The following is a 16,973-nucleotide window of genomic DNA, read 5'->3' on the forward strand; positions in this document are numbered from 1 at the left end:
TGTGTGTCGCGTGTGTCTCTCCCGGAGCTGAAGACGAGAGTCCACGCGAATGGCTAGATCAATAAGCCCATCCAGGGTTTTAGGAAGATCCAAAGCAAATATCTCGTCCTTTATGCGATCCGCCAACCCGTGAAGAAAGACGTCCCATTGCGCCTGAGCGTTCCACTCACTCTCCGCCGCCAGGGTGCGGAACTCAATTGAGTAATCAGCAACACTCTGCTGCCCCTGTTGCAACTCCGTGAGCATCCGGGCCGCCTCTCTGCCCGCCACGGCTTGATCGAAAACCTTCTTGAGTTCCTCTGAAAAGGCTTTAAATGAAGAACAACATGGCAGTTTCTTCTCCCACACAGCGGTTCCCCATAGCGCTGCTCTCCCGGTGAGAAGCGTGATGACGAACGGCACTTTTGACTCCTCCGTGGAAAATGAGGAAGGCTGCAAGGAAAAGTACAGCGAGCACTTCGCTAAAAAGGCACGACATAACTCCGGTTCTCCGGAGTAGAAGGCCGGAGGTGGGAGGCGAGGCTCGGAAGATCGAGCAGCTTGATCAGATACGGACAGAACAGGTGGACTGATGTTTGCTGCAACAGGCTGTTGGACACCAGCAGTATGAAGATGCTGCAGCTGTGTGGTGAGTTCAGACACCTGTGTGACCAACGCTTGGATAGCGCGACTGGTGGTGGTCATCTGTTCATCTTGCCTGTCCATGCGTGTGGTGGCTTGCGAAACAAACTCATCCAGGCCGGGGATACTTGCTGGATCCATGTTTGATCAGTCCGTTCTGTCACGATTCTTAGACAGAGGATCCAAAAGCAAGTTTTTAATAAAGAACAAAGGGAAAAAGTCTCAAAGGATACCACAGGATACCACGAAGATTTCAATGGACAGCGAAGGAATCTGGGGAACAATAGACACGGACAAACAACGGACTGATAACCAGCAGTAACCACAGGCTGAAATATATAGTCAGCAAACAAGGATCAGCTGGAGGATGATCAAATCAGCTGACGAGTCAGCTGATAGAAAGCACGCCGTCCACACCAAAGGTAAACAAATAACACACCCTCGCACACGACAACACACAAGGCATGACACATAACATACAGAAAGAACACACAAACCCATCAACCGTGACAGTCCTTCGATGAACAAGCTTTAGAATGGGTTTTCTAATTCTTTGTGCAACCCCCAGCATTCCAAAGACCCATTTTCTTCTGTGCCAAGTCTTTGCAAATCTTCCACGTCCATACTGCAAAATAATCATGCAATATTAAAACAAAAATAATTATACAATATAAAACAAGTTTACAAAGACAAATAAGGTGTTTAACAAATCTGCACATATTCTATAACAAAATACTCACACTAAGTTAAACAGTCATATTGTGAAATAATATAACAATTTTAAATTACTACCTTGATTAATGTATTTTAAATTAAAACATGTACTGCCACCTACTGGCCTTCTTTAAAATTTAGGGTTCAAAACATCTGACATCACCTAATTACTTTTAACATGTATACTTTTTCTTCTCTTAAGAAACTTTCCTTAATGAAAAAATACATGCATTTCGTTTAAATAATTTCACAAACTGTTTTAAAGCAATCAATAAATAGGTGTATAGGCGAGACAACAAAAAGCAACTTCTGGATAAAACCATGATCATTTGTAAAATTGAATAATAGATTATATTTGTATTTTTCTAATTATTGCTTTGTAATGTCTATTTAATACTTTATGCACACAATTACATCTTCATATCTCTGCAATATGTCTTGTATTTAAGTTGTATTTTAATTACCTTTCGTTTGTGGCGGAAGTTGCTTTCATCAATCATAACAAACTCTCTGGGATGTCCAATCATTTGGCCTTTATTTCTGGCATACAGCTTCATAGAATATCTGCATATTCCTCTGACTTTTTGGGCCATCCTGCGTAGTGTTCTTGAGCTTCCAGCAATGCCATCTTCAATCATGTCAATTTGTCTTAGTTGAAGGCCTTGAGCAAACCTGTTAATAAAAGTGACACTACATGTTGTACTGATAGTCTTGGACAATTGTTTTCTGTATTGTACAAAATAATAGTAATAATAATAAATATTTTATTACATACCGATATATGAACTTCATCCAAGAAAATAAATTGCACATTGACTTTGCAAACAGTGATCCAGATCTCACCAACATGATTTTTCTCCTGTGTCCTTTTTTCATACAGGACCTTTAACAAAATATAATATAAGAAAAATATAACTATATAGGAAAGTGTATTCTGCATGCTGAAGATGATGATGTATTTGTGTGTGTGTCTGTCTGTGTGTGTGTACAGTATATGTATATTTAACACTTACCAAACATAATTGTCTCCTTTGTTTGAGTTATATGTCAGCTTCATTCTGTGCTGGCAGTGATTGCACTTTATTTTCACTTTGAGCAATTTTTTTTTCTAGTGCCATTTAATCAGTTAATCAGTAATCTTTTTTTTTTGGTTTGATGTCCTTCAATAACCGACAACAATTTTTGCTTTAATGTCTGGCCCATCACACCTTTAAAATAAGTAAACAGTTAGGCATATTAGTATTTAAAATGTGTTATTATTATTATTTTTTTTTTGTCAATTAATAACCTTTATTGTGCATACAACAAATGGTTAATTTATTCATGTTCAACATGCAGAATTAAAGTAACACAAATACTTATAACTGTATGCACTTGATTAATATTATTAGTCGTTTTAAAATATTAAATCCATTTCTTACCCGCTGTTACATGTCACTGCCTGCCCCTTTTGAAATGGGGTGTCGCGAGTACGTGCGCGGGATTTTCAAATGTGAAAGAGTTCTGGTCCGGAAGTAAAATTCGCAATCATTAATGTAAAATTATACCGCAAATTATTTAATTCCAAAAGACGTGTTTGACGTTAACTGTTTAGTGGTGTTGTTGTATATAAGTCTTTATTGTCGTTGCGAACTTGCAATCCTCTGACTAACTTTTGTAGTCCATAACAAAAACTACACTACCCATAATTTGTCATCAACGCTCTGGCGGGTAACGGAAGGTTGTGCAGGTGTGTGTGTGTGTGGAGTCGGGTCTTTGAGTTGGATCAAGCCAAGCTGATGGCAAGCGAAAAAATTCAGGAAAATAATTTGAGCTCTTTGCATCAAACGAGAGGAAGACCAAAGAAAAAAACAAAACAAAGCGATAAAATCACAGAAAAGACTGGTAAGTAAACAAACTTTCTTACCAAATGGTAACACATTACAATACGAGACATGTAACGTTAATGGTTGATCTTAATATTAGGTCATAGTAATAGTTAATAGTTTACTAACTTGAACAAACAATGAAAAATTCATTTATTAAAGTTTTTATTTTATTAATATTAATTAATGAAAATACAGTTGATTGTTGTTAATGTTAACCAGCACACCTTTACATTTTTATAATACATTAGTAAATGTGGCACTAATTGATAAATGATGTTTAATGTTTGTAAATGCATTACCTAACATGAACCATGATTCCCGTAACATTACTGTATAGTTAATGGGTCTATTTTGCTGTAAGTTAAAAAGTTAAGTAACGGATTAGAACGTTATTTTTAGTATTTATAAGTATTTGTTAACATTTGTAATTAAACAAAGCTGTCCACTGTTGTTATTAGCTCAATTCCATTAAGTAATATTTTAAAAACAATATATTATTTGTGAATTTACTGTTTGTTATAGTTTAACCATTTAAATTAACATTAACTATTAATATATGCTGTAGAAGTATGTTTCATGTAATCATAGTATCCTAATGTCAACAAATACATCACTATTAAGCATTAAAATTTGACCTGCATTTTAAATGTCATTTTCTAGATAAACCTACTGCAGAAGCCCCTACTTTGTCTATAGCTTTGGCTAAAGCTAAGGCAGAAATTGAAACCTGGAGGGTGAAATGTCAGCACCTGGAAGACAAAATAAATGACTTGACAAAAGAGAGAGACTACCTGAGAGAACAGCTGTCAGATGGTAAAGTTGTTGTGAATGTTTAATGTTGTTTTAATGTTAAAGTGCCACATTAAACTATTTGTGAGTTCAGGAAAAAGTAAATGATTTTAAGCTTACTTGAGATGTAACAAGAATTGATCATATAGCCTTGCAGTGAAGTTAACATGTGGCAAATAAGGCATGCTGTATATAAGTGTTAACATATTTCCTTTTTTAATGTAAGCCATCAAGATGGAAAACATACATGTCAAAAATAAAGAGAAGCCTGCAGACATGCCCAAAAGAACAAAACATTCTTTGGAAGATTCAGAAAGTGCATCCGCTGACTCCTCTGAGTCTTCTGACTCAGAGTCATCAAGCTCGGATTCATCAAGAGAGAGGAAGAAGAAGAAGGTGAAGAAAGGGAAGAAAAGAGTTAAAAAAATGAAAAAATCCAAGCATGAAAGCAAATTCTTTCCAAGAGGTAGGTCATGCAAATTAAAATTAGCTAAGATTTTTTTTCCTAATGTAAATGTAACATTTGACATTTGTTAAATAGTTCAGCATTAAGTACATGGGTGTATATTACAGTACACATTTGTGATACATTAGTGGCTACTTAAAATGTGCCCACTAAGCTAACAAGTGTCCTTTTGTATTCTACTGTTTATTTTAGTTACTGAACCATGGCAGGCGGTGAAGCGCTACAAAGCAGTGCTGGAGATTTTCGACAGAGGAAGCAACATGACATTTGCATTCAGAAAGTATAGTGTGGACCGAAACACAATCGTGCAGACTGCAGTTATTGCTGAACTGGCCATTGCAGCTGCAGAAAAATATTCCGAAATTCAAAACAACCGGGAGAGAAATTATCAAGCATTACCCAAAAATGTCAAGATGCTATTATGGCAGATGAAAGCATTGCACATAAAATACAAGCCATGAAAAAAGAGGGCAAATTGCTTCCAAAAAGAAAATAGTTAGTTGTTGTTGAGAAAAAAATGTGGTTCCAGATTTAATCGCAAAATTTTAGTTGCACAAGTGGTGTTGCACAAGTTTGTTTTTGCACATTTATTTGTTTATTTTTTGTATTACTATTATGTTACTTAATTTTGTTTGTTTGTTTTGTTTTAAGCTGCAAAGAGTGGCAATGTCCTCATACAATACATGTCTTGCAATGTAATAAAGGTTCTGAAAGTCTTAAGTGATACATGGCTTTGAGTGATTTGGGGTCCTGAAAAATCAATGATCATTGTTTTATTAAACTCACAGATGTTAGTTACATTAGTTATTGTTGGGTTAGAGGTAAGTCATGTTAGTAAAGAGATAACAAATGTTAGTAAAGCATTAGGTAATGTTAGAATAGTTTACACTTTACAATAAGTGTCTTAATTCCATTAATAAACACTTTGTTAATGATATTTCATGTTGGTTAACAGTTAACAAATGTTAGTAAAGCATTAGGTAATGTTAGAATAGTTTACACTCCAATGTGTCTTAATTACATTAATAAACACTTTGTTAATGATATTTCATGTTAGTTAACAGTTAACAAACACGAATAACAGTTGAAGTCGAGATGCACTCCAATAGAGGGTCCATTTAGAACTCCTTTGTCTCTGACATTGATCAGGTATGCATTGGTAAATGAGTAGTTAACATGAACAAAGATTTTTGTTTTGTTCATGTTAACTAACACATTAGTTAACATTGTAAGTTATCATGAACAAGGATTCAGTATTGCTTTATAAATGTGTTGTTCATTATTAGGTCAAGTCAGGGGCGTAACAGCCATTTTAAAAGTGGGGGGGGCAGCTGTATGGTCACCTAAAAGTGATTAATGATTTATTAGCAATAAAGTTTATTTAATAATCTTTTAACCAAATTTCTAAAATAATTACAAAATATTAATAATAACAATAAATAAACAGAACCACACACATTTAAATTAAGCATTACTCTGTGTGAAAATATTTTTAAATACTACAATGCAATTGCAAAATTGCAAGTTGATACTACACATATAACGTGAGATGGACATCGCCATGTGTACTTGCAGCAATGTGTCATTCATAAAAGCAGAACACGCAGGATTCAACACGTAAATTCACCAATTACTCCCCAAATACATGCAGGTAAGTGGTTGGTGAACTTAGAGAGGAGTAGATTCAACTTTATAGTTACTTTCAGTATGTGTATCTGATATGATTAAAACACATCGGCAAATTATGTTTTAATGGACTGTTAGACTTCCTTGTGTGTTTTACAAACGCTAAAGTTCTTGTTTTACTAGTACTTGTGTGTATTTACATGTCTAAAACATAAATTAAGCATTAGGCGGTTAAAAAGGCTGCATAATTGTGATAATATAACACGTCTTTCTCAGCAGAGTTAAGCTGGTTTTGTTTTCGGAAGAAAAAAAAAAGAAGCCATTTTACGACGGTCCCTTACTGAGAGCTTAGCTCAGCCGAGCTCTCTCTGGCTAAACGCATATTGCGACTGCTCAAGCAGTGCTCGTAATATCGAGCGAAAAAAGAAAGACAGCTGTGAAACATAACCAGCTTTGTCTTTTTGTGTGGAATACAGTTTAGATCTTTTTAGGGTTAGAGGTTTTTAGTTAATGCCGTATGTCACTGAATGCGTCAGGAATACCGAAAACAAAACCAACTTAACCCCGCTGTCTTTCTCTGGCTCAGCGCCAGACAAGACACCAGCACCAGGGACTTTACGGTTCTCACTTCAAAACGGAACAAAAGTAGGATTCTGTAATGTTAGTGATTTACCGTGATTTACCCAGCTGTAGCTGTTGCTCCCTTCCGCGTCATCCCTGTCTTTGACCAAAGTGAATGAATGAAGCTCGTGGCAGACGCTCAAGAGATTCGCGCTGTGATTGGCTGAGTGATCGTTCACTCAAATCAAGTAACAAATCAGAGAACACTTGCGGCCGCTAGGTCAAATAAAACGTGTGGGCCAGTCGGGGGACACAATAACCTGTTTCCAAAAAGTGAGGGGGACGTGTCCCCCCCGTCCCCCCTGGTTGCTACGCCCCTGGGTCAAGTTATCTAATCCATTAACAATACATTAGTTTATGAGTAAGTAAACATTAACTAACTAAGCTGTTCATAGAGATGCATTAGAATATGTGTAAACTAGCATTAACAAAGATAAAGTAATGCTGAGCAAAGTCCTTGTTTACTGTTAGATCATGTTTACTAATGCATTAACTAAGACATAAAGAAACGGTTAGTTAGCATTAACAAAGGTTAAGTAATGCTTAATACATGCGTTATTCATGGTTAGTTCATGTTAACTAATGCATTAACTAACGTTAACTAATGCACCCTTATTGTAAAGTGTTACCATTAAAAGCATACATACCACATTCATTTTGACCAAATAAATGTTTTTTTTTCTCAGTTCTTTTGTTCATCCACATATATGTCCCCTATTAACGATTTAGCAATTTTCTTAAATTTTTCCATAATTCCTCCAACTTTTCACAATAGAAGAACAAATGTAATAAACCTTCCCCTTCCTTCCTAAACACCTTACATATTATATCTTGTTCAATTCCCATTCTACACAATCTCATTTCTGTTAATATGCAATTATGTCTCAATAAATAATTACAATTTTCTAAAATTGGTTCCATATATTTCATTCTGACATTTCCCCATATTTCTTTTTCATTTAAATCCTCATATCTTTCCTTCCAGTAGTTGAATGCTATAGGTCTTATAAAAGCCTTTGATCTAAAAACAACATAAAAACTCTTAACTGTACATTAGCTCATATTGATCTTTTCTCCATTTTTTTTCTTAAAATAGACCTCTGGTAATTCTTCCTTATCCCGCAACTCATTTTTTTTTCAATTATTTCAATCCAATCTTTTGGTATTGGTTTTTTCAAATCATGATATTGTCTTTGTAATTTTGTTTTAGAAAGAACTGAAGTTTTTGCCAAGACTGCCCTCATAAGCGGCAGCTCCCATATGGTCTAGCGGTCAGGATTCCTGGTTTTCACCCAGGCGGCCCGGGTTCGACTCCCGGTATGGGAAGCCTTGAGTATTTTTGCCACTGCCCTTTTTTTCCAACAGTCGGACTGCAGCAACTTTAAGGGGGTGGGCTTGTGTGGGACTCTAATAAGCCTTCGATAGCTCAGTTGGTAGAGCGGAGGACTGTCGGTGTGTTGTTGGCAATCCTTAAGTCGCTGGTTCGACTCTGGCTCAAAGGAGGTCTTTTGCCCTTTCATGTCTGTGCAGTTCGCATATATCTTCATAGCTAGAGCTCAAAAGGAAGTTCCCTGACCAGGAATCGAACCCGGGCCGCGGCGGTGAGAGCGCCGAATCCTAACCACTAGACCACCAGGGAAGGTCCTGCAAAAGCTTGCCCTCAAGCCTAGCTGTGGGCCTCCACGCAAGTATGCTGCAGCTGCTCTGACAAAAATAAATCTAATGCTTGTAACCTCCTCCTGGAGAGGAGAAAGTCTCAGACCCTGGATCACAGTTCTTCTAGGGAGGAACTGTCACATGCACTGTAAGAGCATCCTATCGACACCACAACTTACCATAATAACGAAGGACAGCATGTGTTGAACGAACTCCGTGTTGAATGAACTCCGTGTTGACTGAGCTGTGTCCTTATCACAAGCAACAAGACAAAGATGAAAAGATAAGCAGACAGGGCCAGTGCCGCAATTGATAACGCGTCTGACTACGGATCAGAAGATTCTAGGTTCGACTCCTGACTGCCTCGCTCTGGTCTTTTTGCTTTGATGTCAGCCAGTGCACTGCAGTCGCCTTTCGCCCCCACTGGAGCTGTTCAGGTCCACTCTGGAGTGAGTCGAGTTTAAGGGGCTGCAATCACAGAGCCCGTGGGGTGCTCCCCTGGTTTCAAAGGCTGCCCCAACTGCTAGATTTTTATCAACGTCTACTACAGCTACACCAATCGTAAACCCAGCCTACTTGTTGCAAAAGTCCCTACCACTTAGAAGTCACCCAGCCAACTTGCAGCGTAATCTCTTCCACTTGTAAGTCTCTGAGCTGTAGCAATACCTAAGTGCTCTGATAAAACATGCATAAAAGAAACTATGGCTTTTAACCTCCTCTTGGAGAGAAGAGAGTCTCCGACCCTGGATCTCAGGGGTTCTATGGAGGGACTGTCAGGAATCCTGTAAGAGCATCCCATCCACACAACGTCTTGCTATAAAACAAAGCAGAATGTGTGGTGACGGAACTCCAGGTTGACAGAGCCTTGTCCTTGTTTCAAACAATGTGCTAACAAGGTGCTGAACGGAGTGCCAGTGGCACAAAGGATAACGCTTATGACTATGGATCAGAGGATTCTAGCTTAGCAATCGTAAACCCAGCCTACTTGCTGCAAAAGTCCCTACCAGGCCCAACCCTGTCTTTCTTCCGAGTTCAGATGAGATCAGGCATTGCCAGGGTGGTATGGCCGTAAGCGAGAGCAGCCGTCAAGAGTTAGCTATTTAAAAATAGGCGCAGCTCAGCTTGCATTGACACAGCACCGACAATAACAAGGCCCTTGTCCCCTCAATTGTTTACCTGTTTTTTGTTTTTTTTTCTGTTTCTGCTCCGGGGCACCAACAGCTCTTGCTAAGTTAAACCAGCCAAGTCACTGTACCCACTTTCCCCCGAATGGAATCAGGGGAAGTGGGTACACTGACTTGGCTGGTTCCAGAGTTCAGAGAGGAATTCAGAGGGTTTTTTTTAAATATATTTTGGGAAGTGTATTAGCTGCCAAATGAAGGAATTTAAAAAGCTTACAGCACCTGGTATTCCCAGGCGGTCTCCCATCCAAGTACCAACCAGGCCCAACCCTGCTTTGCTTCCGAGTTCAGATGAGATATTTTTATTTTTTTTAATTAAAATCAAATATTTACATTTTTACAAAGAAATGATAACATCACACAAAAATCACATGATACTTACAACACTCATTATTAGACTTCATATTTTTCCCATAACCAACTTAAAATGTTGTCCTTGTATTCAACCATTACGTTCCCTTTTACCATTATTTCTATAAATACATCCTCCTTTTCTTGTACTATAAAATAGTTGAATATCAATTTTACAGCCATCTCCATTCTGTTTTTAAACATACGCCATATATCCACTCTCTTCCCATCATGTTTAGCCATATTTCTCCTTATCCAAATCAAATACTTAGCAATTGTTATACATAGATTAAAAGCATACATACCACATTCATTTTGACCAAATAATTTTTTTTTTCTCAGTTCTTTTGTTCATCCACATATTTGTCCCCTATTAACGATTTAGCAATTTTCTGAAATTTTTCCATAATTCCTCCAACTTTTCACAATAGAAGAACAAATGTAATAAACCTTCCCCTTCCTTCCTAAACACCTTACATATTATATCTTGTTCAATTCCCATTCTACACAATCTCATTTCTGTTAATATGCAATTATGTCTCAATAAATAATTACAATTGTCTAAAATTGGTTCCATATATTTCATTCTGACATTTCCCCATATTTCTTTTTCATTTAAATCCTCATATCTTTCCTTCCAGTAGTTGAATGCTATAGGTCTTATAAAAGCCTTTGATCTAAAAACAACATAAAAACTCTTAACTGTACATAAGCTCATATTGATCTTTTCTCCATTTTTCTTCTTAAAATAGACCTCTGGTAATTCTTCCTTATCCCGCAACTCATTTTTTTTTTCAATTATTGCAATCCAATCTTTTGGTATTGCTTTTTTCAAATCATGATATTGTATTTGTAATTTTGTTTTAACAACTCTTTTATAACCATCCTCCACAGCATCTACAATTGTAATGGTACAAATCCTTTTATCACTTCATATAATTCATCTTTAACTTGTCTTAATCCTCCATCCCACCATTCCTTAAAATATAAATTTTTTCCTTCATTTAAAATATTTGGATTCAGAAAAAGTGGTTGTTCTACAATCTGAGCCCTTCCTTTTGGTATAATAAACACATTTTCTAAAAATTCCCCCCATGATTCTAAGACCTCAACATAAAATCTTGGCAGACCTGCTATCATCCATTTTTTTCATTTTCATCCATAAAACATTACATCCCATATCAAAATGTCCATATTTCTTCAAATAACAGTCTAACACACTTTTCCAAATCACATCCATTTTCCCTTCCAAAAACCTTTGAATAATCTTAATTCTTAATGTTTTCATTTTTAAAAAGCTATTTAAAAGTCCCAGACCTCCCTCTTTTACCTCCACAATCAAAGTATTATAAGCAATTTTGGCTCTTCCATTTCCCCACAAAAACTTTAAAACTACATCCTTCATTTTTATAGTATACTTCAGGCAACACATACCAGACCTTTGACAACATTAAAGCATTTAAGATTAATACTTTCCCTTTTAACGTCAAATTTCGAGCTTTCCAAAATCTAAGTCTTTTCTCAATTCCATTTAAAACTCCCTCCCAATTTAAAATATCTGCTTTATTAGAATCCATCCCCACCCAAATTCCCAACATTTTTGTATGTTGCTTTTCTTCTTTAAAAGGTATGTGTTGTGTTATTTCTTCTACTCTTCCCACCCTCATGCATATACTTTTTCCAACATTAACCTTAGCTCCTGATGCTTTACAATATCGCTCTAAAATCTCCATTGCGTCTTTAATACTCTGAATATCTTCAACCAACAATGTAGTATCATCCGCGTATTGATACACAGCTTCTCTGTTGTCTTTTTATTCTATTTGTATCCCTTTAATGCTTCTATCTGATTTTATTGCCAATCCCAGTGGTTCAGCTACCAGCGTGTTTAATAAAGCAGACAATGAGAATCCCTGCCTTACTGATCTTGTTGGTTGAAGACATTCTGTTAAAAGCCATTACATTTTTTACATGTTAAAATATCTGTATAAAAAATCTGAATCCATTTCCTCAAATTTTCCCCAAATCCAAACTCTTTAAGAACTGCAAATAAAAAATCCTGCTCTACCCTGTCAAAAGCTTTCTCTAGATCTAAACCTATTAAAAAAAAACTTATTTTTTTCTTTCATATAGTCTATTGTATCCCTTATACTTTTCACCACATCTGTTATGTTTTTTCCTTGCACCCCATAAGCCTGTGTCATTTTAATTATCTTGGGTAAAATTCTTTTTAACCTATTTGCTAAAACTTTTGCTAGAATCTTCATATCTGTATTTAACATTGTTATTGGTCTAAAATTCTTTAGATCTTTTTTGTCCGCTTTTTCTTTGTATATCATTTTTATCATTCCTATTCTCATCTTTTCACTCAATAATTCTTTAATAAAAACCTCTTCATAGATCTCTTTTAAAATTGGTACTAAAATATCTTTAAATTCTTTATAAAACTCATTTGTTATGCCATCTACACCTGGACTTTTTCTTGGCATTAATTGCTTAATAACCACCTCTAATTCTTCTTTTTGAATTTCTTCATCACAAAATTTTTTGTCTTCTTCGGTTACCTTTAATTTGATCTGTTTTATAAAATATTCTTTCTCTTCTTCATTTGTTCCTTGTTTTTTAAACATATCACTATAAAAATCCTTTACTGTTTTTAAAATCCCCTCAGTTTCTGTTTCTACTTTCCCCTCTTTATTTAATACCTCTTTTATTAATTCAGCTCTTTGCCTATTGCTTTCCAAATTAAAGAAGAACTGTGTAGATCTTTCTCCTTCTACTGCATATTTTGCTTTACTTCTTATTATTGCACCTTTGCATTTTTCTTCTTCTATTATTTTTACTTTTCTTGTAACCTTACAATTTCTTCAATATCTTCGTTTCCCCTTACCTTCTGTCCCTTTTCTTAACTCTTTATCTAGCTTCTTTCTTATTTCTTTTTTTTTGTTGTTTTTTCATACATTTACTATATTCTATTAAAAAAAGTTTTTAACCTCCTACTCAGCCATTGCTCCTCCCAGTGAATTATCTTCCATTTCATCTCGATTTCCCGCATTACTCTCTGTATTCTCAATAATTACTTTCTCAACTTCACCAATCTTTCCCAACACTGCTTCATCCATCATTTGTCTTGCTTCCTTAACAGTCTCTGGGATTTGTGTAACATTTTCTTTCTCCATCCAACACTCACATCTTACCATCACCTTTCTGCAATCCAGGCATTTCACTGCATCGCAATCCCTTGTGAAATGTCCTTGCTCCTCACACTGAAAGCATTTAAAATCAGGACAGTCTTTAAACACATGTCCAGGACCCATACACAAGCGACAAGTTTTCACTTGACGGTCATGCATAATTCGGAAATATTGTGTTCCTTCTTCAGTATCAAATTTTGCACTGTTTGGGAGTGATATCACCTCCTTCGGGAATTTAACCCTTAAATACCCTGTACCATCTGCAATGTCTGTACCCGGATACATTCGCCTTCTGATATCAGATGCAGGTGTTACTCCCCAAAACTTACGTTTATCCAGAATTTCATCATCCTCAATATAAGCCGGCAAATGTATAAAAGATACAATATACTCTCTTACTTGTAAGTGTCTTACTTCACAATTCTTCCCTTTTATCATGAGTCCATCTTCCAAATCCTCGCCGTCCTCTTAACTTGGCAGAGTTATTTCACATTCCTTTTCCTTTCTTGGTCTTACAGCCAGAACCTTCCCTTTTCCTATCTTCTCAGTCAGAGCCTTTATGATGTCTTCTGCTCTAGCATCATTCACTTCTGTCATATGAACAATCACTGTAGCTTCTTTAGTATAGATCCTTTTATCGCCCATTTGTCCGTGTCCAAAGTGTTGTCCTACTTCCAGTCCATTATCCAGTTGCCCTCTTCGTTTTCTATCCATGTCCATATCTTTACGTTTGAGTCCTTCCACATTTGCACTCATAACAGAACACAAACTTCCCAGACAGCAAAGTGCTGCTGGGAAGTGGACAAAATTATCAAAAAAAGAAAAACTAAAAAAAACTCAAACTTTTTCTGAAAAAACAAACAAACAACACAAAAATCGAGTGATCCTTTCTCACTCTCTGCCTACCACTTCCTTTGCTGCAAGTGCACTATTGCCCTCTAGCATTCCAGGGTGGTACGGCTGTAAGCGAGAGCAGTTGTCAAGAGTTAGCTATTTAAAAATAGGCGGATTCACGTCGAGGAGGCAAGAGGAGGGTTGAAAACTGGGCTTGGACAGCTTTTTCTTCATTAATATTCCTTATTTCTTCATCAGCCTTCGACTGGTCATCAGCAGTAACATGAACAGTGCACACAGAACATTATTAGCATGTTTTGCAGCAAACAAAGCACCCCATTCAATCATACACATAGCCCAGCTTTTACTCCACAAAATGTCAGCTTGCCCTTTCATGAGCTGCATCCAGTCAACCCTTGCAATGACATTCAAACCGGGGGAGCTCATTACAGTGAATACTGGGTGACAGAAGATGAGAACTCCACCACTGCAGAGTGAAATTATTGACGTCTGTTTTTTTTTGGTGAGGTTGTACCTTCGAACGCTTTATCCAACCTCAAAGTCAGAAAGAGATGGCATCCACACTTGACTTTTTTTTTCGCCCACACAAAGAACTCCTCGGTCGAAAGCTTTTAATTTCTACACTTCTGTGAGAGGATGTCCGCAAGCGTTAGTAATATAGTGGTGAGCATATGTAGCTGGGCTAATAAGTATAAAATATACAAATGCAAATTATTAGTGAACTTCATTAAAACTTTACTTTTTAAAATTACTTTTGTTTTATATTTTCTTTTCATAACTATAATGTACTGTATATAGTTTTGGTAGAGAAGTTTTCTATGCGGAACCATGTTAGCAAACGTTTTATGGAGAGCACATATTCGTGATGCACACAGTAACTCATGCGGTGTGTGGGCAGGCAGCGCCATCTTCAGTGTTGAATCCGCCGCTGACTGAGTTGGTTGCATGCTCTCTCGCTCTGCTAATGCGAGCCTGGTAAGGATTTTCAAGAGTATTTAATGAGTTCACTGTGTTAATTCATGTGACAGTGGATGTATAAATGTGATAAAGCTATGATGTATCGAAAATGAATGTTAATAATCACATTTTGAGTGCTTAAAGTGACTTTCCTTTCTGATTGGCAGAGTGAAAAAGAGAGAGACAAGTTTTTCATCATGTTAACTGTGCTCTGTGTTTTTGCAGGTATGTTTACTATGTTTTAAGTGATGTTTGAAATCTGTGTTTTACACGAGTTGTGTAAAATGAGGTCTGTTTGCAAAGCAGTTTAATTTTGCGGATATTAATGTATTTTATTTTATATTGTAATTTAAATGTATGCTTGTGTATCATTTTTGGTGTTTGACACTATTTTTCATCCTATTGTTCACTAATTTAGTGACCAGTGAAACATTATATTCCTTTTACAAGTTATCTGATGTATACTACAATGTTTGGTCTTGACTGATAATATTTGTGGTCTATTTAATTGTATTTTCTTTTACCTTTTGTTTTTGTCAATTTGTTTGTTATTATTAATTATTAATTCAGTGTTGAATCCGCCGCTGACTGAGTTGGTTGCATGCTCTCTCGCTCTGCTAATGCGAGCCTGAGTGAAAAAGAGAGAGACAAGTTTTTCATCATGTTAACTGTGCTCTGTGTTTTTGCAGAATAAATCCAATTTGAGACCTCCAACGTTGCTGTCGTCTTATAAAAAAAAAAAAACCACACAACCAGAGTAAAACTGCTACATTAAAATGGTGCCGTGACCTACTGGATCAACAGAGTCAGCTGCTGCCGACCACCGGAGTTGTTCTACGTGTTCGAGTGCTGTAAGTGGAGGCTGAAGAATCCGTTCACCACTGTTCCAGTTGCTGCTTCGTAAAAGAGACTGAAAGGGAATAAAGGGACTATTCTGCGGTTTGATACTGACGAACTCTTGGTTTCTCCTCATCTAATTTGTTTGACATTTTCTGAGGTTAGTTATCCTTTGTGCTTATTTTGTTGTAAAATCATACCATGGCTGGGGTAAGAAAAGACTCTGAGTTTATGACACCATACCTTGGGAGGGGTAGAGGGCTGTTGGGTGTAGAAATTCCTATCGCTGGTAAACCTAGAGCGTTAATTTATAGTCCTCAATCACACGATAGTCCAACAAGCCAACCTGCTGGTCCGACTGCCTCTACGCCTAGTAATGCTGATGAGAATGTTGCACAACAGTTACGTGACCTTATTGGTGAATTAGGCAGTCAAATAGGCGATTCCATTGTCAACCGGCTGTTAGTTAGCCAAACTCCAGTTGCCCCTTCTAGCTCAGTCACTTTCAATGGTGTTGTCCCTGAATCCACTAATGCAGGCCATAGTCTTGCCAATGTCAGTCTAATTGTTAAGCCAGACATCAGAGAACCTCCTATGTTCAGAGGTGACGATTCAGACAAGTGCACGATTCAGGAATGGATAGAGCTGATGGAATTGTATCTCCACAAAGCAGATTGCTCTAACAAAGATCAGGTAGATGAGATACTGAGCCATCTGCTAGGCAGGGCTAAAAATATCGTTAAAGTTAAACTAAAGTGCAACCCTGATGAAGCCATCTCCCCTGAAACCATCTATGATGTGTTAAGACGTTATTTCAGTGAACATCCTGGATCCTGTCAACCTCTAGCTGACTTTTATGCGACACAACCCAAAGCAAATGAGTGCCCTGTTGACTACTGGGTTAGATTAAATACAGCTGCTGAGTTAGCAGACAGTCACTTGCAGAGACAAGGCGCAAGGATAAAAAACATGAGTTCTGAGATTTCTATGATGTTTATCAGGAATTGCCCAGACCCAGGCCTTTCTAGTGTCTTTAGGTGTAAACCTATAAGTAAATGGACTATCACTGAAATCCAGGAAGCTATAGATGAGCACCACAGAGATGTTCAGTCTAAGACACTGCCTGTCACTCATGTAGTTAAGTCTGTTCACGTCGCTACAGCCAAAGTATTGTCCAGTCCACACACTGTTCCTGGAGGGGAGAGTCTAAATGCAGCTGCTCCAGCTTATGTCTCTG

At 37.0% G+C, this 16,973-nt stretch overlaps 1 protein-coding gene and 2 non-coding genes across 3 annotated transcripts; 2 read left to right on the top strand and 1 right to left on the bottom strand.

The window, feature by feature from the left end:
- Positions 1-7,959: 7,959 nt before the first annotated feature.
- On the top strand, positions 7,960-8,031 carry trnae-uuc (transfer RNA glutamic acid (anticodon UUC)). The gene has a single exon. It is a non-coding gene; the product is annotated as a tRNA-Glu (tRNA).
- A 241-nt stretch (positions 8,032-8,272) lies between these two features.
- Positions 8,273-8,344, bottom strand: trnae-cuc (transfer RNA glutamic acid (anticodon CUC)). Its single transcript has one exon. It is a non-coding gene; the product is annotated as a tRNA-Glu (tRNA).
- Positions 8,345-14,664: 6,320 nt separating this feature from the next.
- On the top strand, positions 14,665-16,940 carry LOC130220107 (uncharacterized; the record flags this gene model as incomplete). Its single annotated transcript, XM_056452506.1, has 2 exons — positions 14,665-14,917; positions 15,067-16,940. A coding segment is annotated over exon 2 (1,003 nt), but the record flags the coding sequence as incomplete, so codon positions are not given.
- Between the last annotated feature and the right edge of the window lie 33 nt (positions 16,941-16,973).

This window comes from Danio aesculapii, unplaced genomic scaffold (genome assembly GCF_903798145.1).
Source record: "Danio aesculapii unplaced genomic scaffold, fDanAes4.1, whole genome shotgun sequence".
In the NCBI taxonomy this organism is placed as follows: Eukaryota; Metazoa; Chordata; class Actinopteri; order Cypriniformes; family Danionidae; genus Danio; species Danio aesculapii.